General features: G+C 35.8%; 1 protein-coding gene and 1 long non-coding RNA gene across 21 annotated transcripts in view; one reads left to right on the top strand and one right to left on the bottom strand.

The window, feature by feature from the left end:
• Nucleotides 1-267: 267 nt before the first annotated feature.
• Nucleotides 268-14947, top strand: LOC111930525 (uncharacterized). Its single transcript, XR_002865217.2, has 4 exons — nucleotides 268-731; nucleotides 11072-11150; nucleotides 11810-11987; nucleotides 13098-14947. It is a non-coding gene; the product is annotated as an uncharacterized LOC111930525 (long non-coding RNA).
• Nucleotides 747-25533, bottom strand: part of IRAG1 (inositol 1,4,5-triphosphate receptor associated 1) — a 99882-nt gene continuing 75095 nt past the window's right edge. For 10 of the 20 annotated variants that reach the window (XM_086894697.1, XM_086894698.1, XM_086894699.1 and 7 more), the window contains 17 exons: nucleotides 25208-25278; nucleotides 23742-23915; nucleotides 22198-22247; nucleotides 21732-21773; nucleotides 20566-21156; nucleotides 18633-18711; nucleotides 16144-16264; nucleotides 15259-15289; nucleotides 14042-14182; nucleotides 11868-11999; nucleotides 10981-11122; nucleotides 10243-10292; nucleotides 8560-8667; nucleotides 7307-7374; nucleotides 5802-5921; nucleotides 5051-5182; nucleotides 747-4094 (listed from right to left, as the gene is read on the bottom strand). In XM_086894697.1, the coding sequence (XP_086750823.1) occupies nucleotides 3857-4094; nucleotides 5051-5182; nucleotides 5802-5921; nucleotides 7307-7374; nucleotides 8560-8667; nucleotides 10243-10292; nucleotides 10981-11122; nucleotides 11868-11999; nucleotides 14042-14182; nucleotides 15259-15289; nucleotides 16144-16264; nucleotides 18633-18711; nucleotides 20566-21156; nucleotides 21732-21773; nucleotides 22198-22247; nucleotides 23742-23915; nucleotides 25208-25278 (2290 nt within the window). In that variant the 3' untranslated portion in view covers nucleotides 747-3856. Of the gene's footprint in view, nucleotides 4098-5050; nucleotides 5183-5801; nucleotides 5922-7306; nucleotides 7375-8559; nucleotides 8668-10242; nucleotides 10293-10980; nucleotides 11123-11867; nucleotides 12000-14041; nucleotides 14183-15258; nucleotides 15290-16143; nucleotides 16265-18632; nucleotides 18712-20565; nucleotides 21157-21731; nucleotides 21774-22197; nucleotides 22248-23741; nucleotides 23916-25207; nucleotides 25279-25533 lie in introns of all 20 variants that reach the window. The other 10 variants (XM_086894686.1, XM_086894687.1, XM_023928580.2 and 7 more) reach the window with 1 other exon arrangement.

Below are 25533 nucleotides of genomic sequence, written 5' to 3'. Positions count from 1 at the left end.
CTTATTGTAGACGATATGAAAAATTCCCAGCCCTTTATGTCAGCACGTTTTAAAATGCTGATGAGGGTTGCTAAATCAAAAACTTTCGACAAGGCAGAACACGTGACTGTTCTCTTTTCAATTTCAAAAGGAACCCTGAAACAGTAGAGGCAACAAAAACAAAAAAAAATGTTCATATAGAAAATACAAATATCACGGTCTTTCCATGGAAACAGTAATTCCTTTACAGGTTGTTGATGTGCCAGAGTTTGCCTGGCAGAGACCATCAGAGATTCAGAACTTGAGGACTGACTCCTACCCATTGATCAAGCAAGTCTGCTCCCCATAAGACCCAGACTTCCTAGACCTCCCAGGTCCACAAGAACACGAAGCAAATAAAAACTCCTGACCTTCTGCCCAGAATCCTCGGGTTACAGATTTCCCTTGCGGCTTCCCGTGTTCGGCCTCCTCCGTGACACGTGGCCTCCCTCTGAAGCAGGAGTTTAAACTCATTCCAGGATATTTCAGCTTCCTCTCCCAGCTGGTTTCTAGGGCATGGCAGGGATGACCCTGCTTCCAAACACTTTCTCCACTGACACAGGAGTTTGCTCTTCTCTTCTGTACCATTTTCCTGAAGAACTGGAAGACTAAGAGCAAGATCCTCGGAACATGTAACAGTGTAGACAAAGCAGGACTTACTTCAATGAGGACATGGCCATCAATATGCAGACAGAGCACCCCAAATCTTTAAGGTAAAAAACATTGAGGACTTTGAAACCATAATTTTATTTCAAAACTCAAGTATGTGATACTATACAGTACAATACCAGCACACTTGTGCAAAATCTTACAATATTACAAATTTAAATATGATACACAAAAATAGTGCCCTTTTGAAGTTCCTTTTGCTAGAAACATTAGTGCTGTGCAGGAGAAACCATAAATGTGTCTTGTTAAAGCAGAAAAATAAATATTGCACCTCAAGAAAACTATTTCAGTGGTAATAGCATAAATAATAGGTCTGTTTATTGTTATCTGATGTGATCTTTGAACACAGAAGAGGTTGTTTGGCTTTTTTTTCCTCCAGATAAAGCAAACTAATATCCAACAGATAAAATTATATTTAGAATATTTTTGAGCTTAATCTAGTTTGCTATTAAACAAAAGGTGTTTAAATTAAATAACTGAAAAATATAAGCATAGCTGTTTAGTGTGCTGTTAGTCATTGTGGTTTGTTATTTTTAGTGGATAGTTTGCTCAAAGTAGTTATAAAAAGATCAATTTTTTTATTTTTTTTTTTTTAGTAAATTCATCTTCATTTTTGCACCTCCATTAAAATCTCTTGCCTCTTTCAGTTCATTTGTGGTTAAATTATACTTGCCTCAGATATACAAGTAGTTCAGTTCAAATCAGTACAACTACTTCTGGGAATTGTCCCTTTGCACTTATACCACAAAAAGGCAGTGTGCTGAATTTTAGGAGATGATGAAGACCTCATTCACCCACTTACCAAAAAGACCTTTTCACATGTTTAACACTAAGCAATTAGAGACTCCTGTTGATATCAATAACTTTCTATGTGTACTTAAAATAAGTTGTTTGACTCTCAACAGTGCCAATGTAAATAAAAGCAAATTAATTCAATTATAGGCACTGTTAATTATTTTTCTTCAGTGCAGCCTAACATTTCCACAATCACATAAATATGTGTCATAATTTTTGGCATAGAGAAATCTGAATAATATTTAGGAGTATTTTCCTTTCCATTTTATTGCCTTATTAAGTTATCAATGTTATTTGCAAAGAATATTAAGTTATAGAAGCCTATTTTAGTAAAGAAGTATTCAAGCAACAATTGACAAGTTTCTTCAAATACTGAAAGTACATGAAAGATCACAGTAGTTCTTCACAGTCAGAAATTCTAACTGAACCAAGCGGATTCCAAGTAATTTGCAAGAAACCTTCTCCTGTCTTATTCTTTACCAATTGCAATTTTAGACCAAATCACACTTTCCCACTATCCTTTCTGAACTTCCTTAAGCACACTATTCCTCAATATATATACTTAAAAAGAAACCCAAAACCTCCTAATTGCTTATAGACTCCCTTCCCCACTCCCCCCCCCCCCCCCAAAAAAAGATGGTAATGGTCTGCTTTTTTTTTTTTTTTTTAAAAATTTTTTTTCTTTCTCCTTATAAATGTCTTCTAAGAAACACGTGGCAAACAAAAATTCACCAGCTGGATACTTGTTACTAGTGCCAGATATGTGAATTAAATTTCTGACTGAGTTAGAAACCTGTTTTCTTTGACAGTTAGCTTGAGGTTCAGTGTTTCCTCCAGAAGAGGACAGGACAATATTGACTGCATCGGAACTGAAATTACAGTACTTCATAACACTCTTATCCTTCTGTTGGAAAACAGACCCATTTCTCAATCAGAAAATGCTAGGAGAATACAGGACAGGAGTGCAATGGAGTATCACACTGGATTTGCTGTGGCTTTTGTTGTGGCTGTAGCTTTGGAAAGACAAATATGGTTCACCTTCATTCAGAAGGGATGCTCAGCAGGTACAAATGGCACACCTCCAGTGACACACATTTTGGTCTCAGCCATAGGTGCTGGGTTTTGTACAGGTAATGGCTTCACCATTTTCAAATTGCTTGTCCAAAAATTTCAGCTTTCGCATTCTTGTGTAAGAACTGACAAACTCCCAAATAGGCAGAACTGGCAAAAAATCCGTGCAAAAAATTATTCTAGCCTGATGTGGTAGCTCAGCTTTGGAAGTATATCAAATCAGTTTTGGTCTTGGCATCAGATTCTGAAAATGAACTACTGAAAACATGCAGCAAGCTCTCCTAAGCCCTCACTGCTACCATGGCCTGGTTCATGTAGGCACTGGGTGGGTTCTGGCTGCTCTCAGAACTCTGTTCCTGCTGCAGAAAAAAATCCTATTTCCAGTGGTAGCAGGAGGGCAGAGTCACCTCTATACAGAGGCTTGAAGAGCTTTTGTTTTCTTTTTCAATACAGAATTGAAGATTGCTTCCCATGTCCAAGATTGCTGTGTTTTGGGCTTGGCACATGGACCCTTCCAGGCAGCTACCAGTTTTGGCTGTAACTGGTACTGACTCTGAGTAGCATACCTACATTTTTGGGAACTTCCATATATCAGAAGTTTCCAGACTTACTGGATGATATCAGCTGTGCCATCTAGACCCCATTTTAGGTTCTGTTGAGTATCCCATTTTAAAAAGAGTGGTGGTCCCATTCTTAATGTATATCATAAAACACATCTATGCATGTACTTAGCATTCCATTTAAATAATCGTATAGATAATTCCTCTTATAAAATTACTTTAGCAGCAAGGCATTTGGTCTTAGAATATAATTCTATTTTTCCAAGGAAGTGTTTCTATTTCTACCCAATGGTTATGAATAAAGAAATTAATCAGCCACTTAAAACCCAAAGGACTCAAATGCAATTAGTACTTCGACAATCAACAATAAATTCACGAAATGCAAAGTAAAGCACTAACTGCAAATGCAGATTTTATGATGGTCTTCAAAATGTCAATGTCCTGTGCAAATAATTTTTTTAAATGTCTTGCAGGTTGCTGATTACTGCCACAACCTTACCATGATTCAACACTACTTTATTTGTACGAGTCCTTTACAAAAAGAGGACAGACAGGATTATTTATCAGATTGGCATCTTGGCAAGGGATGCTCACCACGTATCCCAAACCTGGTGGTGTGGAGTAACTCCCTTGCCTAAGGGATCACATGGAACAGCCACAGGGATGACTAAACACTACCTTTAACAACGGTGTTCTAATACACAAATTTGCTCAGGGACCATAAGGGCGTGGTTGTTCCTCTGTTATTCCGTGCGTTGCTCCTGTCGGAGTCCTGAGTTCCACCAGGAATACTGATGGGCCGCAGAACAGCTGGCCTTCCCTTCAGGTGCCTCTGACTTTTCATCACAGGAGTTGTAGGAATGGTAGATCCCCAACACCACAGCAAAAATAACTATTGCAGCCACTACAAGCCACACCACATTCCAGTGTTTGCACAGTTTGGGGTACAGGATATATAAATAATTAATGATGACTTCAAGTCTGCTGTAAAATGAAAAGAAAACTATTATAAATCAATCAAATGCAAATTTATTATCTTAAGCTTTTCAATTTGCTAGGTGTCATAGGTGGTGCACCGTTTTTTTTTCCCAATACAAACACCTTGTCAAAGAAGAATCAAACTGTAAAGTTCTTTTATGAAGAGCTGTACACTCAGATATTCCAACTTGATATATTCTATATGAGTGAAAATTTGTGAGACAGCTGGAGACTGTAAGCTTGACTCCTATTTCTCCCACCTGTCAGCTGGCAAATCTCAGACCTTGATATCATGCAAAATTCTGCACTGTTCATACCTTGATCAACTAAATTAAACATTGGAATATGTGGTAAACATTTCTTTCCAAGAGTGGCATGACTAATGAGATGGCTGCTCTCTGAAGGTGGTTGAAATCTCAAATCAACAGATGTTTATAGCTATAACGGTTATGGAATGGAAATTAATTCTTCTGGATTAGGTAAGGATCCCAGCCTTACCTGGGATCACACTTGCTTTGGCCAGCATTCAATTCCTCTGTAAGGTACAGATGGATGCAGTGTCACTCTAGTGACAGGAATGGCACTAATTCAGGTTCCTGAATTACAGCCTTTATGAGGCAGTACATATCCATAGAGGGATACATTTTGGCATCTAAGGAACTTTTATGGAGCATTCTTCTATCTCAAATCAGAACCAAAGCCCATCAAGATGAAGCATCCTGTTGTCAACTTTAACCAAAATATCAAAATATTTAACTTTAACCAAAATATCAAAATCAAGAGTTTGCGTTTTGCAATGACACCATCTTGGAATTTTACTTTCTGTGAAAATATTATTATTTCAATATGCTTCCCCAGGAGGAAAACATGCCAAAATGATAGTATAAAACAGTTGCTTGGGTACCACAAGTAGAAAAAAGTGGCCCCTCTTGTATGGACATATTACACCACTGTCTCACCTGCTTTTCAGGTTTTTTATCTCATCTTCATTTTCACTTTCTTCATGTTCATCATGACTTTCTTTGGGTGTCTCTTCATCTTCTTCCTTCAGTTCCTGAAGTTCTTTGGTTTTCTTCAAGGCTTCCTGATATCTTTATCAGACAAAACATTTATTTCTTAGTCTAGAATGCTGTATAAGCACGATCTTATTTAATGAAAAATTAGCTTTATGTTTTGTTACATGTAATAAAACATAAGTAGCAGTATTGCAGCACTTGAGCAAGAGTAAAAATTAGCTGAAGTCCACCAATAAGGAACACAGCCACCCTTCCTGAATAGAGGATTATATTAAAGCTGATACCAAATTTATCATTTTAAACAAAAAAAAAGAGGTTGTTCTCCACAGAGAACAATTTCTGTCTATTGTAAAGGAGTCAGTAAACATTCTTCTATAACTTTCCATCATTTTGAATATCCTCTGTACACTTCTTTTTGTCCTGGAGAATAAATGCAATTCCATGCTAAAGTCAGATGGCATGCTGGATTCTGCAGGAGAGGATCAAAATTTGTCTCACTCTTCACATAATACAAAATTATTTGCTTGACATTCAGCAACAGATCCCAAAGTTTTTAATTGCTCCAAAACATGCTGTGTAAAGCACTTTGTGACACCAACAACATAACTATTGTATTTAAAAATAAATTTTAAAAACATATGTCCTCATCTGGTAGCACATATTTACAGATTTAGAACACAAAAATTATTCTCACCCCTTATTATAGGCTTCCTCTTCTATCTTGGCTTTAGTTTCAGGACTGATCTCTTCCAACCCACTCTGTGTCAGCACAGAAGTTGAAGTTTCACAGTCAGGCTCTCCACTTGACTTCCCACTGCCAAGACAAAAGAAGCAGACAAATGAAAAATAACATCATAGAAATGTGTTGTATTTGGAGTTGCAATTTTGTGAGTCATGATTTGTCTTTTTTAATGTACATTGGAGAAATGAAATGTCTTACAAAAGAAAAAAAATTGAACACCAAGAAAAATATTAGTTTCAGGGTCCTGTGATTAAAGAACAGTAATTATTATGTTTCTATGGTAAGAAAACTATAATTTTTATTCTTCTATAAAAGAGAAAAAAAAGAGCCTTTGTTTCCTGGTTCATCCATGACATTTATTTTCTATTCATGAAAACATTTCTCTCAACTTTCTAAATATCATCTTAGAAATTGTAACCTGCTACATAAGAGGAACATAACAGAAGTGATGTCAAATACTAATTCAACAAAACATTGTTTTTATTTACCTTTTAAGTGTTCTCCTGTGCTGATTTTATATGCTGAACTGATTCACAGGTTGAAAAAAAATACACATACCTCACTTTTCTCAAGTAAAAGTTTGGAGCATTTAGCCTAAAGATAAGCTGTCTTATATTGCTGTCTTCCTGCAGTGCTCTCCTGGAATTTGTTTTATCAGGGACAGAGAGTTTAAGTGATTGAGACATAGCAGATCTATCAAAGTCAAGGTTTAATAAGCTCAACAATGGATCCCTTTTCAACTTTTGGAATCTCACCCTTTTTGCAGGCCTTATTTTCCTGGCACTGAAATAGTTCAGCCTGATTGACACCATCTGTGGGCAATGGACTTTCTCTCATGTCACATTTACAGTAGACATTATTTTCACTTGGACTTTAAACAAACCATGAATATAAGCCTGAAGTACTTAAACATACAAAAACTGTGCTGGTCTAAGTAATTCTACACTACTAGACCAGCTGGCCCATGCACACACAATTTATGCTCAAACTTGAATTTCAAGTTCTGCCTCTGTTACTCAGTAACACGATTTGTTTTCTTAGGTGTCAAATATTGATAAGGTGTTTTTGGTGGTTGTATTTTCTCACAGAATTTCCAAATATGGTCTAGATCTTGCAGAGTTCTTTTGAATAGTAGCAGCCAGTGCTGTAGTTTCCCATTTTTGTTTTCTCAGTTGTTGCATATTTACATTCTTTTTAAAGAACAAGGTAAAACAAAAATATAAGATAAATTTTGTCCTGCCTCAGCACTAATCTAAAACATTCTGTCATCAATATTCTGTAGTGTACTCACTGAAAGCTTTTAATTTTCATGTTTAAAGCATTCTAACAAGTAGTAGTAATATCACTATTTAGTGATAGTATAGTAGTGTGATATCAGTATTTCAAAATGTGATTCTTTAAATTACCATTTAGAATTAGCATTTAATAGGTACTGAGACAACCTAGACAAAACTCACTTTTCTAGAAGTGCTGGCAGAGCAGGAGTAGATGTTAGGTTGCTCCTTCCATTACTGGGTGATTCAGACTGTAAGTAAAACACAGCAGTAAATGTTTCATTCATTAATTAGTTAACATTCATGATTAAATGATTAAATACCAATTAAAATTCATTAATTAATTTCAAATGAGTGATCAGTATAATGACAAAGGCAGTGTGATGCTTAGGTTTCCTTCCCACACTCACGAGAAAAGTATCTTTAATATGGTGATTCCACCTTGCTCCCATTAACCAGAGTAAACAATGGACTTGCACACTAAGAAGTTTCTCTGACATTTCCTTCTACCCTATTTATTTTTCCCCAGAAAATGTTCTCCTTCATATATTGATCACTGAACAGTAAAATTATTCTATTGTTCCTCTCCTATTATCCTAAAAACATGAATTTATTAGCCAAGTTTTCAATGGGAAATTTTAAACAAACATGGCAAACAAACACACCTGGTTCCTGAAACAATTGACTCTGAATACATAGTAAATAAATTGTACAAACAGATGATTTTCTTTCAAGTAAAATAAATAAACAGATTTAGCTTCTCACTAAAACCCTCATTTAAATAACCCTATATTTTTAACAAAGAACCCCATAACTTTAAGGTTTTGTCCCATCTTAACTCATTTCTGAACAGTGAGTATGTCTTGGAGTTTTTCTCCAAAGCATTTGTGTAGATTTATTATGTTCAAATTAGAGTTTTATTTATTTATTTAAGTTTTACAAGCAAAAATTCAATATAGAGGCTGATGGCTCTACTGATCCCAGATAATCACAGAACCTCTAAATTGCTACCATGTACATTTCTGTACATTAATTACATTTATTTCTGTTCAATGGACTTTTGGAAATGAAGAACAGCAGTCCAGTAGTGTTCTATGGTTTCTGGTTAAAATTTCTCTCCTACAGCAGACAAAAATTTCCACTATTTCCTTCCTGAATGTTACTTCAGATTAAAAGGCAAATTGCCTCACTAATGTCCAATACCCACGAACCAGCAGGCTGCCCTATTCAGCTGCTCCCAGAGGGATCATTCATGGAGGTAGATTGTGATATCCCCTTACACAACAGGAATTACCTCTGTCCATCCCCTTCACTAGCATGGAGTCAAAACAAGTTAAACCAATGAAAAAGCTTCCATTTTACATAAATGTGGCTTCCCCCTGCACAAAAGTAGTATAGACAAAAACTGCTAAATTTAAAATGTGGGTTTCACTTACCAGGGATGGCATTGAAGGTATAGGTGAAGCTGTGGGTGACTGACCAGGAATGTTCAAGGAGTTAAATTTAGGAACAACCGCAACACTGACTCTCCTCCGAGGCATATTCTGGCAGAAACAACAATTATTTTTTCTACCATACAAGACAGAATGAAGAACAGTTCTGTGGGTTAATTTGTGTGGCAAAGATGTAGGTCAGTGTCCCCTTTGGGAAAAGGAGAGTTGGGAGCAAAACTAAAATAAAACTAAAATAAAATAAAAGGTCATGGTTTTCCCCAGAAATTCATGTTGTACTGCCTGGTATGTTAAGTGCTAAATGTAAAATGAGGTGTGGGACAGAGATGCTGCTCTTTTCCCTCCATACTAAAAGCCCAGCAGGGTAAATCACACAACAGAAATGTTCTGAGTTTTTACTGTCCACTCTTATCATAGGCCTTTATCTTTGATTAAAGCAGATGCATAATGATACTGGGGAAAGTGCCAGTGTCACAAGGGCTGGAAATAATGAAGTCACACATTAAACTCTTATCTTGCTATGCACATATTATCATATACTGTACCTACTATGATATATTAATTACATGTAAACCTATTAATGATAATTTACTGAAGCAAAAACATCTACTCCTTCCACAAAAGAGAAGCCCCTTCTCTCCCAGCCCTGAATTGTTAGATAGCATCATGCAACACTGCTTATATTTCCCAAAGATCATAAAAATTCTTTCTTATGACAAACACATGCTAACTGCAACAATATATTCTAGCTCAAGTACAGATTATGTAAATTTTTTCTGACATTTGGTAAGTAGCCAAATGCTTCATCCTATAAAATCTATATAAAATCTATGCTTCCAACTGAGTAAAAACATCAAAACACTTATAGCATTCAACAGCTTTGTTTTAGTGCATATTCAAACACTTTCAAGATTCTGCCCTACACAACTTTACAGGAAAGGAGTTAAACACAGGCTTATTGAATACTTAGGAGTCACTCCATGATTCTGGTTCTAGACAAAACCAACCATATCTGTTCAGTAATGACAGTTTTATTTAATGCGCTCCTGGAAAGACTGGGAAGTCTACAGCATTGGTAGGCATGCCATTCTAGTGTTTGGGTTCTCTTTCTCCTCCTCTTTATCGTTTGGACTTGTCCTTGTTAAATTTAGTCTTTTTTTGAGACTTCTGCTTCAACCTATGGGGCTCTCATTCTGAAATGCCATCTTGCCCTCAGTATGCTCTGTGATGTAATTCTTTATATCCAGCACTCAGTAGTGGCAGGAATAAACTAAACCTAAAAAACTACAGCCCAATCAAATAACAGTATGAAAATAAACAGCAGACTGAGTATAATGCACCTGATCACCAAAATTCATCATGGTCATACTGGGACTCATGCCTCCCAAATCACTGGTTGTTCTAGCAAGTTTTGTGATAGACTTCATCTGCAACACTTGGAAGTTTTGTAGAAATAAAAGACTGGAATTTCACATCAGGCACAACCATTATTGCACAAAGTCATACTAAATTATGTATCCAAAATTGCAAAGCCCATGCACTGAATTGCATGAATGATATTGAGAGGTTACCAGCACTTTTCTGAGCACAGCCTAAAGAGCTGAGTGTATGTAGACAAAGAAATTTCACAAACAAAAAATGTTTGTTTACTTTATATTGTAGAAATACCTTTCCAACAGTGAGAGACATGGATCTAGATGAACGAGGAACCCCATCTTCTGCACAGAAACAAAGACAAAGAACAGTCTTAGGCTATGTGAGAATCTCTAAGTAATATTAATAGAGCTCTTGCTTATATTTCAAACTCAGATACAGTATATTTACACAGGGTCTGTAAGTGACCATGTATTTATTGTCATATAGTATTGTCATACATGAAATACTACATTTCTTCTCAATTACACCTGCACAAGAAATTTGAAATAATTGCAAATAATCAAATCATTACTATTTTCACTGAATCAGGCAAAAAGCCCACTATTGGCCTCCATACACAAGTTCTTGCAAAGGAAAATTCTCATATTTCAGTTTTCGGCAAAAGAAAGGAAAGAAAATGTTGCAAAAAGAAAAGTGTTTTTAATAATGAAATTTTGCCATCATCTGGACTTAAAAGGTAGTTGCATTAAAATTGTGCAGGGTACATGGATTTGCAAGAGGCCACGAGAAAATGTGATTGGACCTCATTAGAATTTGATAAGTGATAGTGATTTCAAATTACTGTACTATAGCATTAATTATGGTTCATATAAAACATTTTAACTTATTACTGTAACTTTTAAAAATCTACTCCTGTAGATCAGAACTTCATGAACAGATTTCACAATAATTTACTTTAAATTGTTAATAGCCCAAACATCTCTCTGAATTAGAGGCAAGATAAACCCTTAAATTTTTATTTTTCTTTACCAGATGCACCATAGCTTCTGCTAGAATTCTGATTGGCAAGTTTCTTGAACTCCATCAGTTCAGCATGATCCTTTTCATATGTCCTTTTCAGATTTTCCACATACTGCATCATTACTTCTGTTGCCTTTGACATACGCTTTTCCTAAGGAAGAAAAGAAGGAAATACCCAGGTAACCTTTACACATCTCCAACAAATATTTTGCCTCTATATGTATGCTCCATGTCAGGGCTAAATCTGGAGTTGCTGCTCTTGAGGAAGTATTGGTGCCTCCATGACTGAAAATTCCTAAGATAGAATAAAATGCCAATTCATATGCATTTCACAGAATATAATAATTTATTTTGTCATATATTCATACACCCTGACTGTGTGCCTATCTGATAGCTTATGTGGTATACCACATTTGTTTTCAAACCCTCAAAGGTCTTAGTCCTTGGCATCAACCTGGTTACTTTAGAAAGCAGAGGGAACATTCTTGAATCTGGGAGGATGTTGATGTGTTCTTATTTATACTCACTCTGTTCTCATACTCTGTAATTGACTAAGCTATTGCCAAAGGCAGGTGACTGAATTAGTTTTTTGACCCAGAAAAGTTTTCTTATTTGTGTTGCACTAATTTGAAATTAGTTTCTTGTGATACAGCTGTAGTTCTGAATAAAATATATGCTCATGTTGTACAGATGTTAAATAGCTTAAAGGGAAACCTTCTGTTGGAATGGCATTTCCTTGGCTGCCATGCTGAGTTTGTTACCTGGCACTACAACAGACGTCTTTAGTCTGTCAAAATGGCAAATAAAACACAGAGGGTGAATATAAGCTCTGTCCCAGGCTGGAAAAGAGTGAACCTGTGGATCCAGAATAGAGTTAAACACCAGGATGCTCTCACCTGGCGAACGGCTCCGACCATCTCTGCGCGGCTGGAGAGCCTGGCAGCCAAACGCCGCAGCACCGCGATGTCCTCCAGGAGCTTCTGGTAGGCTTCCCTGTGCTCATAGTGGTGCCACAGGTGAGCTGAGGACTGAAGCAAAAACAGAGCAGCTTTATCAGTATGTTTTTAGTTCAAATGGAGTGGCCAGAGCCTCAAAATGGGGTAGAAATATCCAGGGAAAGCTCCACAGGGAGAGATTAGCCGCAGAGGGGTGCCAGCAGTGGCACCACAGCCAGCCCGGAGTGCTGCTGCCCTGTCTGAGCACGATACCTCACTGCAAACTGCAGGAACACAGGCTGAGGAGTTAGAGAGGGCTTAGCATATCTGCAATATTTTCCCTTCTGAAATACAGGTGAAACATGCCCTGCTACTTGTGAATTCTACAAATGATGAGTTAATTTCAACTAGCATTTAAAAATGATCGCTGAGGGACAAAGGACATTTTAGTTTTCTGGGCACAATGTATTAAGAAGGCCAGTGTGTTCTTTCAGTTCCATGATACTTCACTTATTTGGAAAATAAAACATTATAGTCTCAAGAATTGCAATGCTACTTTGATAATAAATTGCAACCAAAATTTGACTGCAAGAACCAAAATGGCATAAGGGAATATGTTTAAGAAAAATCATGTACAGAATTTCAGATTTTCCTTTTCTTCTTGACAACTGTAACTTTATTTTCTCAAAAAAAAAACCCCTGAAATTCATGTAGATCAGCTTTCTCTTGAATTTAGGTTTCTGAATAAGACATAAATTATCACAAGACTGATTAAAAAATCTGAAAGACTGGTAAAACTGTCCCTGAGCCATAAAACACATGCCTGTCTTACAGAAATGTAGATAACCTCTCAATGAGACTGGAACAAGTCTAGGTTTAGTATGATAAGAGATTTTACAGAAGCCATCACTGCTTTTAATTGCTTGTTAGTTTATTCCATTGTCCAGAACAAAAGCTTTCACAGAGAAGACAGTTTCCACTTTGTTATAAATCATGTAAGAAACTTGTAAAAGCCAGACTGTAGCATGTGAACTGTTTAAGGGAAGAAAATTCTAATCACATCTGTCCCGTGCTGGCAACATGAACCTTGGTTCCCCTAATTAGGGATTCTTTACAGAAATATATGGCAAATCTATTTCAGTCTGAAAACCCTGAGATTTAATAGGCTGTTTCTGTTTGCTCTTTACACAGGGAACAGAAGGAAGAGCAGCAAAATATTCTCAACATTTTTGTTTACCAGAAGCAATTAATTTGAAAATGGAGATTTGGAATTCCAGATGAAAAGATGTGAAGATCACAATCTTTCTTTAATTGTGTGTTTTCTTGCCTGATGGTGTTCTTGATGAAGTAAATGGGAGAATCATATGTTCTCCTGACTGTTCTCATAAGAATGGCAGCACCACCTTGCAATAATGAATGCCAAGTCTAAGGCTATCTCATTTATCAGCCTGGTGTCCAACCCTCCCTCCCTTTATGCACAAAGACATGCACAGCACTTAAGTTGACACATCTTACCTATTTTGACATTCCAGTAGGAAAACCCAGAGAAAGCTGGCAGGAAGGACTCGAATCTACTGCTAAAAAGGAACACCAGGGGCAGCTGGAATGAAAGTGCACTCAGGCCCAAAACCTAATCATCCTGAGATTGTATCTATTCCTTAAGCATTCCTTGCTGTTTCCTTTAACATATCGTGCCTTCTAGTATCTGCAGTTAAGAGGCCTTTCAAGATACAGATCTCAGGATTCTGAGATTTTGGTATCTCTCATATCTGGACACCTCAAATTTACTGCTAAAGAAGATGTCCTGCCAAGGAGAGCATGGATTAGTGCTCAATCTGCAGTTCTGGATGCTCTTAGCTATGTTACAGGAGTATTTCAAGAACTGAACAGCAAATTCCTAGTATTTATTCCTGAAATCTGCTAGAACCAGGGAAGCATCCTCTAGATATTTCCAGCAATGTTGGCCCAGTCTGGCAGAATATGCCCTCTCAGAGTAGTAGGCAGCTCATGGCAAGGAATTTGAGCAGCAGAAAATGAAGTTTTGGGGCTGAATTTATAAAGCAAACACATTTACAATGTATGTGCACTTTCATGTACACTATAGGTCAGGAAAAGAATTCCCACTATTTTCTTACCGTAATGGCTGCTTTAAAGTTTTCCAGTTCCTTCTCAGCATTCTCTTCAGTAAGATTTCTCTCTCTCTCTGCCTGCTGAATTCTAGATTCCAATGTATAACTATCATTTCTAAAGGCCAAGGAAAGTTGTACAAATACATTCTGTTTGGATTAAAAAAGGCATTTTCCAGTAAGTCTCACAGTAATATAATTTTCAATAACAACTTATGACTAAGGTATGTGTTTAACAAACTTTGCTGCTTAAGTAAGTATGGAAACAGAAAATTGAAAGCATTTTTAAATTAGCTTTCTTTGAAAAATCACTTCTATTTACTACCACTGAAATAGGAATAATAAATGCATTACTGCCTCTTTTCCTGGATGTTTTTCTGGGAGCTCTGTAGGGCAGAGACATAATGAAGGAAGCAGCCTACCAGAAGCACCAGAATCACAATGGATCTGTTTTCTAGCTGGACTTCCTCCAAGGGTCCCCAAGGTTTTTAAACAGATAGTCTGTGCAGAGGAAGTCCAGGGATGAGCTCACCATGAGCATTGTTTTACCTAAGGGATAAACACCTACCCCTGAAGCCAGCAAAAGATTAAGTGCTAACATTTTTATTCTCTTGCACCCTGCTTTTAAAGATGGTTTCTTTCTTTACCAGACTCATTATTTCTTAGGATTAATACTTTGCAAAGCACAAGGCTCCAACAGTTCCAGTAGATTGCAGCATTGTAAATAAAGATATTTTTCTGGACTGATATGTGATTAAAATAATATAAGAAACAAAACCTACAAGCTAATGAGTAACCTGCAAACAAAATTATTGTCTTGAACTGAGAAAGTAAAAATCATGTAAACAGCAGGATATTATTAAAAAATGTCCCAAAGCTCATATTGGCTAATAAAAATGCAATTTAAACTGCTTAGTTTCTGGTCTTTTTAAACTAATTTTTTTTTTACTACTTTAGAATATTAAACTTATTTCCAAAGTGAATTCATATTTTATTATGAAAACACAAACAAATGTTTTATTTATTCCTCCTCTGTCATTTTACAATTTCTATTGCTCATATTTCACAAAATTGTTATTTTGATGGAGTCCAATATGTTTTTTTTTTAATGAGAAATAAATTGTGGGGAAAAAAATCATCCCAATTACCTCATTCTAATAACCACCCTTAGACTTAAAGTAACCACTTAGAATTGGAATGCATGTCTAAAATAATAACATACTTACCTCAACTTCTTTTTCAGTGAGTGGTGGGGAGCTAGAAGTAAAAAATTCACATTTTAATGAGTTTTATCTCTAAAAACAAAGATATTCTAATACTTAATTGAAAAGAACAACAAAATGCATGTTTGAATTTCAAGAATTTTCCCCTACTTTTTAGTATTGATTACAATCAAGTGATGGTCTCTCAGAAGTTCTTCACCTCATGCATTCATTTATATAAAATAATGTATATAAAATTTCCTTCACCATAAATGTTAAATATTTTTTTCACCTGCACAGAGAATCTGTATTTACAGTTCCACTAACAGAAGGCTCTGGTGGTTTTAGTACATAACAATGTGGGTGAATGGAGGAATAATTTTTGGCTGAATAAGTTTGGAATTGTTTTAATGTCTTGGAAAGTCCAAATCAGTGAATTCACAAGTGAGTCTTTCAACTATGTTTGCAAAGTAAGCTCCATTTGCCTGAAAATTTGTCACCTGCAGGAAAATCACAGAACTCTTACATGCCCAAATTCTATTATTGGAAAGCATCATCTGGCCTGAATATTTTCATGGGGGTGAGAAATAATACTTTCAAAATGAAAAACTGAAATATCTGCAGCAGCAATCCTGGAAACCAGGAGTGGAAACATCTGTATAAAAATCTACTTGTAGCATGTGATTAAGGTTTAACACTTTTTATGTAGAACTCACAAACTAATTTTAAAAGTTGGCCAGTTACTGGAAGTTGGTGCATTCCCCAAAATTTTTCAGAAAATCTGTGTTGCACATTTTAAGATGCAACAATTTATCTCCCTGTGAATGTAACTCTGTAAGGGAAGTTGAATTCAGACCATTAGTGTGCTCTCTCCTGGATGATGTGCTTCCACTTCTAACGAGCTTTTACCTTCCTGGAAGTGATCTGTGCACTCGCAGTTTTCTCAGCAATACATCAGGAATGCTGGGCATGACATCAGAGCTGTTCTTTGTCTCTTCCTCTTCAGTAGGGGAAGGGAGAGGTGAAGGGCCTGAAGACATTTTCAGATTAAAAAAAGTAATGTTAATTGAAAAGGCATGCATTATTTTCTGGAATATTTTAGCTGAGATTTTTGTAATAGAATACTGTCATTTTCTAAGGTTTTAAATGCCACCTGCTAAGATGAAGTGTACTATACTATACTATACATGTTATAAATTACATCATGTACCTGTTTTCACTGTATGTTCATTGAAACAGGACATAAAGGTTATACTTACATTCTCTGATTCTGTCACTTTCATTAGAACCAAGACATGGCTTACACTTTTTTAAAATTCATGTTACTTAGCTTCTGTTTTTTCACTTTATTTAATTTCACTTATTTCCCTTATCTCCATCTGTCTTACCAGAATTTCATGGAAGACTCTCCTGTTGGAAAGATAGATTCCCCAGTCTACATTTCAGACTTGGGAAGGAGTCTTTGAACAGTTCTGCTGTTCATAAATTTGAGAGAAGGATTCTTAAACTTGCCATGCAATTAGTGTGTAGATCTGGAGAGCATTAACATGAAAGAACAGAATGGGAAATTCTTTCCATGCTACATTTTAATTCTGTGCATTTGCTTTATATTAAAAAATTCCAGTGTTTACTTAAGAACAGTCACATGTGTCCCCATAAAATCCAGCCTGACACCACACTGTCTCCAGATTTAATGCATTCCACTTATCTAAACTTGTGTAGATGCAGAGCTGTGTTTACTCAGACGGTGACAGTAACTTGTCATTGATAAAAACCATGATGGAGACAATACAATGGACTCATAACAGTAATAATGAAGTATCTGGCTATTTCCTATTGTTTAAGCAAAATTACCACTCCAGTTGAAAAGGTGGCTTCTATGACAATGTAAGGAAGTAGGTCTCCCTAACAAATTAACTAAGCATTTGACCCTTTGCTTGTTTTCCCCAATGAGGACAAAGAGTTGACCCTTAATGTTCTGGCTATCATATAGATAACTTACTGGAATATAAAAAACCCATGCTACTCATGAGATCCATGTTGAGAAGCTGGATAAAATAATGCTTATCTTTTCATAATGTTTTCCTCAAGACTTCCAAACCTGCCAAAATTACGTAGCGGGCTGGTAAAATCAACTATTTTATATTTTCAAACAGATTCTGCTAAAAATTTTCTGGGAAATTATACATTAACAGAGTGACAGGAATAATATTATCATGTCTAACAATCTAAAGATACAATCACTAAATATAGAGGACAAGAACTCTCTTTTAATCTTGATTCATTCAACTGAAGATGAGTCCATTTCCAGACAACATGAAATGTAGTATCTCAAGGATCTCTCACTGTAACAGGAACTTTAAGGCCTGATGAGCTAGTCCCAGTGCAAATGTAGGAATCATCAAAATGAACAGTATAAAAGAAATTGAAATTGTCTTTGGATTGAATCTTGGACAATCAGCTTCAGCTCCTTCCATAGTAACCATCTCCATTTCAATTAATGTCACACTGATAAAGTTCTGAATTAACTGCTTCCAAACAAATATATAGTTTTGGTTAAAATATTTTAGATTGATATATTTGGTTTAAGTATTTTAGCTAAGCACTACTGCTGTTTAATTCTTCCACATGTTGAATTATCCTCAGGTTTATATACTTGCTCTTTATTCTAAACCTTTTTTAGATGCAGCTACAGGCATCAAATCTTTTTTGCTTATGCTAGATTTCTTTTTCCTCATTTATGTAGGGTTTTGAGCCTTTTCCTTAAAGAAGTCTTGTCCTTTATTTTTCATTAAAAATCACAGAAATTGAGGTTAAAAAATCCCACTTATTATGAGGCATATTTTTCCAATCCTTCAAACACATTTATGACTCTTCTCTGGTCTTACTTTTTCTCATTCACATTGACATGGAAATGTGGACCAGAAGTGAAAATGCCATTTTAATACTTGCCACACATATACTAAAATAAAAAAAGCAGGACTGAAGCATCCCATCTCTTATTTATATTGTCAGGGATCAAATTCACCCTTATGACCACAACATCTTGCAGAAGTTACATCCATTTAATCCATCACTGCTGAAATGTTTTTACAGAAAGTTACTGAAACTTCAGTCCAAAACTATTAGGTACAAGCCAGACTCTGTACCACTTGTACATCTTTTCCCTTGGTTATAATATCTACAGTATTTTCTTGGTTTAAATCAACAAGAAATCGAGGTACTTTCCATTATTGGTCTCTCTTGCTCATTATTTATTACAGCTCTCCATGACTGCTTCATTATTATTGTGCTTGAAGTTAAAGACTTTTTCACTTTTTCTTCTCATCCCCACATAATAGTCAGTTATAAAAATTAGTGTATAAGAAACATTCCTTCCCGTTTTTATGATACTGCACCTTTTTCCTGTTCCGCTGCTTCACTAAGTTCAGGAAGTTTAAGTCCAACTAAATTTTGATTTCTCATCAAAATATGTTCCTGTGAAGAGAAACAATAATATTTCTAAGTATCTGAACTAAAAATCTCAATTTAAGTATCCCTGCCACATTAACACTAAATATAAAATTTCCTTTAGTTAATAAATATAATAGAGATATTTGCAGTACATTACAGTCAGATGCAACATAATAGGGATACTCAAACACACACTTCAAAATATTATATATTTCATATTTCTTACAGGCATTATTTAGAAAAATTCCTGGTCATGCAAACAAAGATTTGCAAAATGTGTCCCTTATTCAAGTAGTTATATGGAGTTTTAATAAGTAAGAGATTTAGTAATTGACAATGAAAAAAAGCAGTTTTGGATATAGCCACTGTAATGACCAAGAATCCCAGATAACAGAAGAAATGCAGAAAATCCTATATATGAGACTTCATAACTTTATTAAGACCAGAACTTGGGATGCTTCACTGTTACTGTGTTCTACCTCTATTCCTTACAGGTAGGAAAAAATGCACTCTCAAGGATTAAACCTTGTATTATTTCTCCTTTTATCATCTCCTCATTTTCTTTCATATTCTCACATATGTTTAAATTCACAAACACCTGCTTTTGTTTATGAGTGGACAATTCCTACTGGAGACAAAATTCAGTAGGAATGCTCAAATCTTGCCTAACTGGAATTACAGATCATGTTGCAATCATTTTTTGATTCTCTTATTTGTGCTTAACAGCTTCTAGGTCATTCAAAATGATAGAATTAAAGAATTATAGAATGGCTTGGGTTGAAAGGGACCATAAAGATCCTCTGGTTACAAACCCCCTGCCGTGGGCAGAGACACCTTTCACTATCTCAGATTGCTCCAAGCAACATCCAACCTGGCCTTGAACACAGCCAGGGATGGAGCATCCACAACTTCTCTGGGCAACCTGTTCCAGTGCCCCACCACCCTCACAGGAAGAATTTCTCCTGTAATTGTGTGGCTCAAGAGTCCCAAAACTTCCAGTACACACACATATTAGGAATATGTGTGTTATAGCAACAGGAAAAGATGAATAATGAAGCTGCCATTCCCAAGCAATACAATGGGAATTAATTAACCAAAGTGCAGAATTTGAGGTCTTTGCCTGTCAGCCTTGTATTCATCTTAAAATAATAACTACTGGAGGTCAAGGGAAATATCCTTATTAGGCTGTTCAGGAAAGTACCTGCTACTTATTTTTTTTGCCTTTCAAAAGCTATTATTAATAATAGAGACATGTTCATTGCCTTCTTTTGGTGGTTTATCATTTCATGGAATTTCTGCTTTTTTCCTTAGGGTTTAATTCTTAACTTTTATTAATAATTTAGAAAATTATTTAACAATAGATTGATTATATTGCAGCCCAAGTCTATTCATTCAGAACCTGACAAATTTGCAGTACGTTATAATTAGGAACTGGAAGTCTGGGCATGCTCTACCTCCCCTTGCTGTCAGAGATGCCCAGTTTTACAGCTTTGAACACTTTGAGACATTTTCTGAGAAGGTTCAATAATTAATTAATCATTTAAAACCCATTTCCTGTCCTCTGAGATCTTGCAAATGTAAACATGCCAGAGCACATGCACATGCATGTGTACACATTGAAGTACCAGAGTGCATTTGATGCATATTTGAAGAGAACTAAGAAATAAAGAAATTCCATGGAGTTTACTTACAGGTTACAGTTTAGTAAAGTTGAAAGGAAAAACATAATACAACTGTGTATTGATTATGCTGAAATTGTTTCCCATTTTATCACTGTATGTTTCTTGCAGTGATAAAAATAATGCTAAACATGTTGTAAGTTTAGTAGGGTATGAAAATGACTTTTTAAAACAGGATACAGCTGATGACAGGACTTACCTCTCTGAGCTTTGTCAGCTTCTGCATTCGAACTGGCTGAACTTGGATTTGAAGGTCTTTGAATGGTTTTAACTGATTGCTGGATTTATTACCAACAAAGCTTTTATCTTCCTCAGATGGTAATTTTAAAGGGGTTTTCTCTTTCTGTCCAGGCTCCAAGCTATCCCAGGACACAGCTCGTAATAGAGGAGGACGCAGTCCACACAGTTTAAATTCTGGTTTACATGGAACTTTATGGTCCCTCATTTCTGGAACAGGAATTTTTAGCTTTGAGTCCATATTTCCTATTCCTGATCCTGGGAGATGGGTTCTTAAAGGAGCATCATTTTCTTTCCCTTTCTGGAGAAATGATTTTCCAAGTTCATTTTCACAAACATTCATGCAAGTATTAAGAGACATTCTGCCACCATCACCAGCTGAAGGGGAGAATTTAGGTGAAGTATCCATATGTTTACGTGGATCAAAGTTTTCCTTTTGGTCTGAGAGCTTGTCTTTGGAGTTTTCAAAACCAGCAGAACGAGGAACCAACCTTCCCTGAGAAATCTTTCTTTGATCATTCTGCTTTCGATCAATTAATCCTTTTGCAGCATTCTGAAAGTACAGGGACACACATGAAACAGAGAAACAAGTCCAGATTCCTCTTTTCCCCTGCCCAAGGACAGACTTTCACTGTAAAAAGCCATTTCCTTTTCAGTGACACTTGCTTTTGAATATGTGCTGCTGACAAAAGAAATAATTTTTTACAGGCACTTAAAGAATACTGAATTGGGAATCTCCTCTGAACTTGTGAGTTAACCTCTCCCATTCCATTGCCCATTATAGCAATCCTCCTAAAGCCAAGCTCCTCATCATTTCAGTGTCATGGAAAGTCTAAACCACTAACATACACCAAAATGGCTATAGTAGGTATTTTTATTTTACTTATCAAGTTATTTAGTATATTGATTTTAATTGAGCTAGAACAGGGTGCATGATAGGATGAAAGATCAAGTGGTAAGCCTACTGTCCTCTACTTCTTCTGCAGGTGCTTCATGCTTTCTTAGAGCAGTGTCATTTTCTTTTCACTCAGTGAACAATCTTTCAGCATTTTTAGTCCCATCAATAAGTCATATGTGTGCTAAGACAAACCAGCAGACTTTGTTCAGCTCTTAATGTTGAACACTTACCTCTGCAGTTTGCCTGTCATCTTCTTTCACAATTCTGTTATTCTAGCAAAAAAAGGACAAAAAATCTGCCTTACAAAGTTATTTTTCACATCTATGCTACAAACATTAGATATAGATATTAATGGCTGAACTTTGAATTTCTTAATTTTTACATTGCTTGTTGTATTTATATATGAAATAACTATAGGGATTCATTTTTTCCTAGATTAGGGTTATATTGGATCTTCTTCTATTTTCTGCACTCAACAGATCTTTATGATCTTTCAGTTCTTGTTACTTCATGGATTTCTGTCTCCAGAGTAAATATTTACTCATTCCTTGCTGTACAGAGAAAATACCAGTAATCCAATTTTAGTGTATAAAATGGTATTCCAAACATACAATTTTTATCAGGGACTAAAAGGGCAGCATATTATAATATAGCACTGTAATAACCAGGTTATTGCAGAGACTATTCAGCTCTTACCTGCCCTGGAGATACTGAATCAATACTAGTGGTTGTGCATGCATCAGACCCTGAAAGATACACACATAATTAGGGCATGTCCTGATATTTTGCTCAAAATTTTTATTACTAAAGCATTAACATACACATATGTGCACAGTTTCCCATAATAAATGAAGGACAAAAATTCAAATGTCAAAAATAGTATTAAAAAGGAAAAAAAAAATCAAACACATAGCAAGTGAAACACCATTTAGGCTTCTCAAAACTCTGTTATTGATAAAGTTTTAAAAATAGAGCATGTGGATTTGCAACACCACAGGAATAAAAAAATATAATAAAAATATCTATATGCAAAAATGCATTCCATATGTATTTAAGAGCCTTATCAAATTCCAGACTAGATGTTTAAATTTACTCTTCTCAAGAAATACTAAATGAATTTATTTTTTGTGAGCTTTTATAAGTTAAATTTTGAGCCTGCAAATGGTTGGATTTGATGATCTTAGAGGTCTTTTCCTCCCTTAATGATTCACGATCATTTTACCTGATGGAAGTGGAAGAATGAGAGAGTTGCTCTCAGATGCTATGGGTGAAACTTTAGGACTAAGAGCAGGGGAAAGTGCTTCATTACAACAAAGACAAAAACAAAACAAAAAGATGATTTTACTTTCTAGGCTTGTACCGTCTGTATTTCTAGAATTCAGATGAGATTAAAACATCAATATCATCATCATCAGTTATGTGTTTGTCCAGAACCTGACAAGTCATTTTAATTGTCAGGTTATACTTGACAATTAGGAGTTTAGACTATGTTTCATGTCTTATAATGGTCAAAAATTGATAAATTTCTATTGATACAGGGAATTCTTGTTCTCCTCAGTTTTCTGATACAGTAAGCACTGAGGAGACGCATCACAAGAGAAGATTTGAGAGGAATTTAGGACAAAAAAGAGGTGATGTATAGTTTTAAGAATTTTTTCCCCTCCAGAGAGTGTCAGGCCAATTGTAAGAACTTTGTTTGAATTGGCATTTCAAAGCAAAATGAAAGTCCCATTTCATGGTAAAAAGGCATTTGTTCCAGTTTTCAAACACTTCATATAAAAGGAAAAATAACTTCAATTGACATTCTAGAACAAAACATTTTATTCTGCTGTTTATAAAGGAGGATCTGGTCCATTTAGCTTAGTTTATGGCCATGTTCAGAATAAGAGGCAATGTGATGGTGTCTGGAGAGAATGTTTTTTCAGCAGGATGAATCTAGCCACTAAAATTTCATTTAAACAACAATTTGTGAGCATTTTTCACTTTTCAATAGAAATACTTCATGCCTTCATGTCACACTGTTTGCAGTGTAAGCTTACACCATTTTACCCTGACACATCTGAGTACATGGATGGGTTGTTTCTGTTTCATTTGGAACCTTGTGGAGGACAAGAGGGATCCTGACCTTTAAATAAACCAAGTGCATGTAAACAGCAGCAATGTATAGACTACAGCAGATGTTTGCCTTTACAGATGTTTGAAGGAGAATACAAAATCTGGTTTTCAGGATCTGCCCCTACCTGTGGGTGATTCTGGGAGGCTGCTTCTTGACTTTCTGCCTCGGCGTGCTAAGAACCTCTCACTCACTTTCTTTGCTTCTTCTAACAATTCAAGGTTCTTCTTTTTGTCTTCCTCTGATATTTTGACATCTGGTAGTGGATCATTCACCAGATCAATCACATGACCGCTATTGTCTGTGTAGGAAATATCAGAATTAGAGCTGGACTTTCCATTCCCAGGTATATTGTGCCTTGTGAGAGTAACAAGTTCAAAATAAACTTGTAAATTTATTTAAATTAATGTCTGCTCATTTCTAATGTTGTTACAATCTCAAGTTTAGAGCAAGTCCTCAAAACCACAGGTAACCCACTAAGATTAATTCGCTGTCACCTAAAATTCTCTGAATATGTTAAACTGGCTTTTCCAGCTGTGTGTCCAGCAGAGTTTTTCTCATTTCTAAATAAAAGTGCCATTAGATCCATCACAACTAACAGTAATGGCATTTCTGTTGTAGACTGATGTTTTCCTGGAATTTTCATGTTCAGTTTTTCAAGGCTTAGAATCCACAAACTCACCCAGCAAAGATTTATGCACAACAGTTTTAGCAATTAATTCAACACTTCACGAATCTGTGGCATTCAAATTGATTGAAAACACTAAACTTTGAGCATCAATTTTTACAATTTTCCAGCCTATGATGAAGCAAAGAAAGCAGGCAGTTGTCAGAAGGGCCCTTTCTGTGTGAGTCAGTATAAATGACTTCTTTGAGCATCTAAAGAACAGCTTGAATGAGGGGGAGGGAAGTCATCAGGTAGTATAAGAAAAATACTTTAAAATTTGACAAGAGCCATTACAGAACCATCAGTTTTCAGAAAAGCTAAGGATGTAAGCAAGCAGCAGAAACTCGAGGGTTTTTGGTTTGTGGGCATGGAGTTATTTCACTATTGGTTTTTGATTGATTCTTTTGGGGGGGAGGGAGAAGTCCTTTGGCTTTAATTTCCTTAAATTCAGTTCAGATTCAAGGATGTCAAAAACCATACTTACAGATCGAATATTCTAAAGCAATCTGTTTTCAGTGAAATATCTGTTTTGGTTTAAATTCAGATTTGTGTGTTGGAAGTTTGAGAGACAGACCTCCCATGACACTTTCCCTGTGCCAGCAAAAGAGAAGCTCAAGTGTAGCAAAACCAGTATTTCATATTCTACAAGAAATAAAGCATGTATATGTTGAGCCAATGCATCAATTAACAGTGTTTTGAAGTTGTGTGTATTTCCCTGAATTGGTTTGCATGCAGTCCACTTACAAACTCATGATGACAATTCAACATTTCATCAGTATTCCCTGTGCATGCATTACACATCAAGGCACAGAGAAAAAAAACCTGTGGTCAATACAGTCCCTATATAGATTCTCTACACAGGGTTTTTATTGCATGTCACATTTTCTGAGAATACATCCTAATTGAAATGAATAATCACTTCTTACCAACAGAAGTCAGTGAACTTGTTGAATTTCTGGTGGCACGGTTAGAATGTCTCCTATGAGGACTCCGAGGCCTAGAGAGAAAAGTGAACAAACAAAAATTATGGATTATGGCACCAAAAAAAGGTCCTAATTGCCTATTAAAAATTAATATTAAAAAGAAATCCCTTTGATTAAAAAATAAAGACGAAAAAGCATTTATTGCAGTTCCTCTCATCTTCAAACAACTGGAAAATAGAGGAGATTGCAGAAAGAAGGAAAATTGCAGAAACTGATCTGACAAAAGAGTTCTAAAATTTGCTATTAATTTCATCCTCTGTGAACCTGAT

Source organism: Cyanistes caeruleus, chromosome 6, assembly GCF_971803275.1.
Source record: "Cyanistes caeruleus chromosome 6, bCyaCae1.hap1.1, whole genome shotgun sequence".
NCBI classification, from domain to species: domain Eukaryota; kingdom Metazoa; phylum Chordata; class Aves; order Passeriformes; family Paridae; genus Cyanistes; species Cyanistes caeruleus.
Note: the sequence above shows the minus strand (reverse complement) of the source record. Positions and strands in the feature narration are given on the sequence as shown.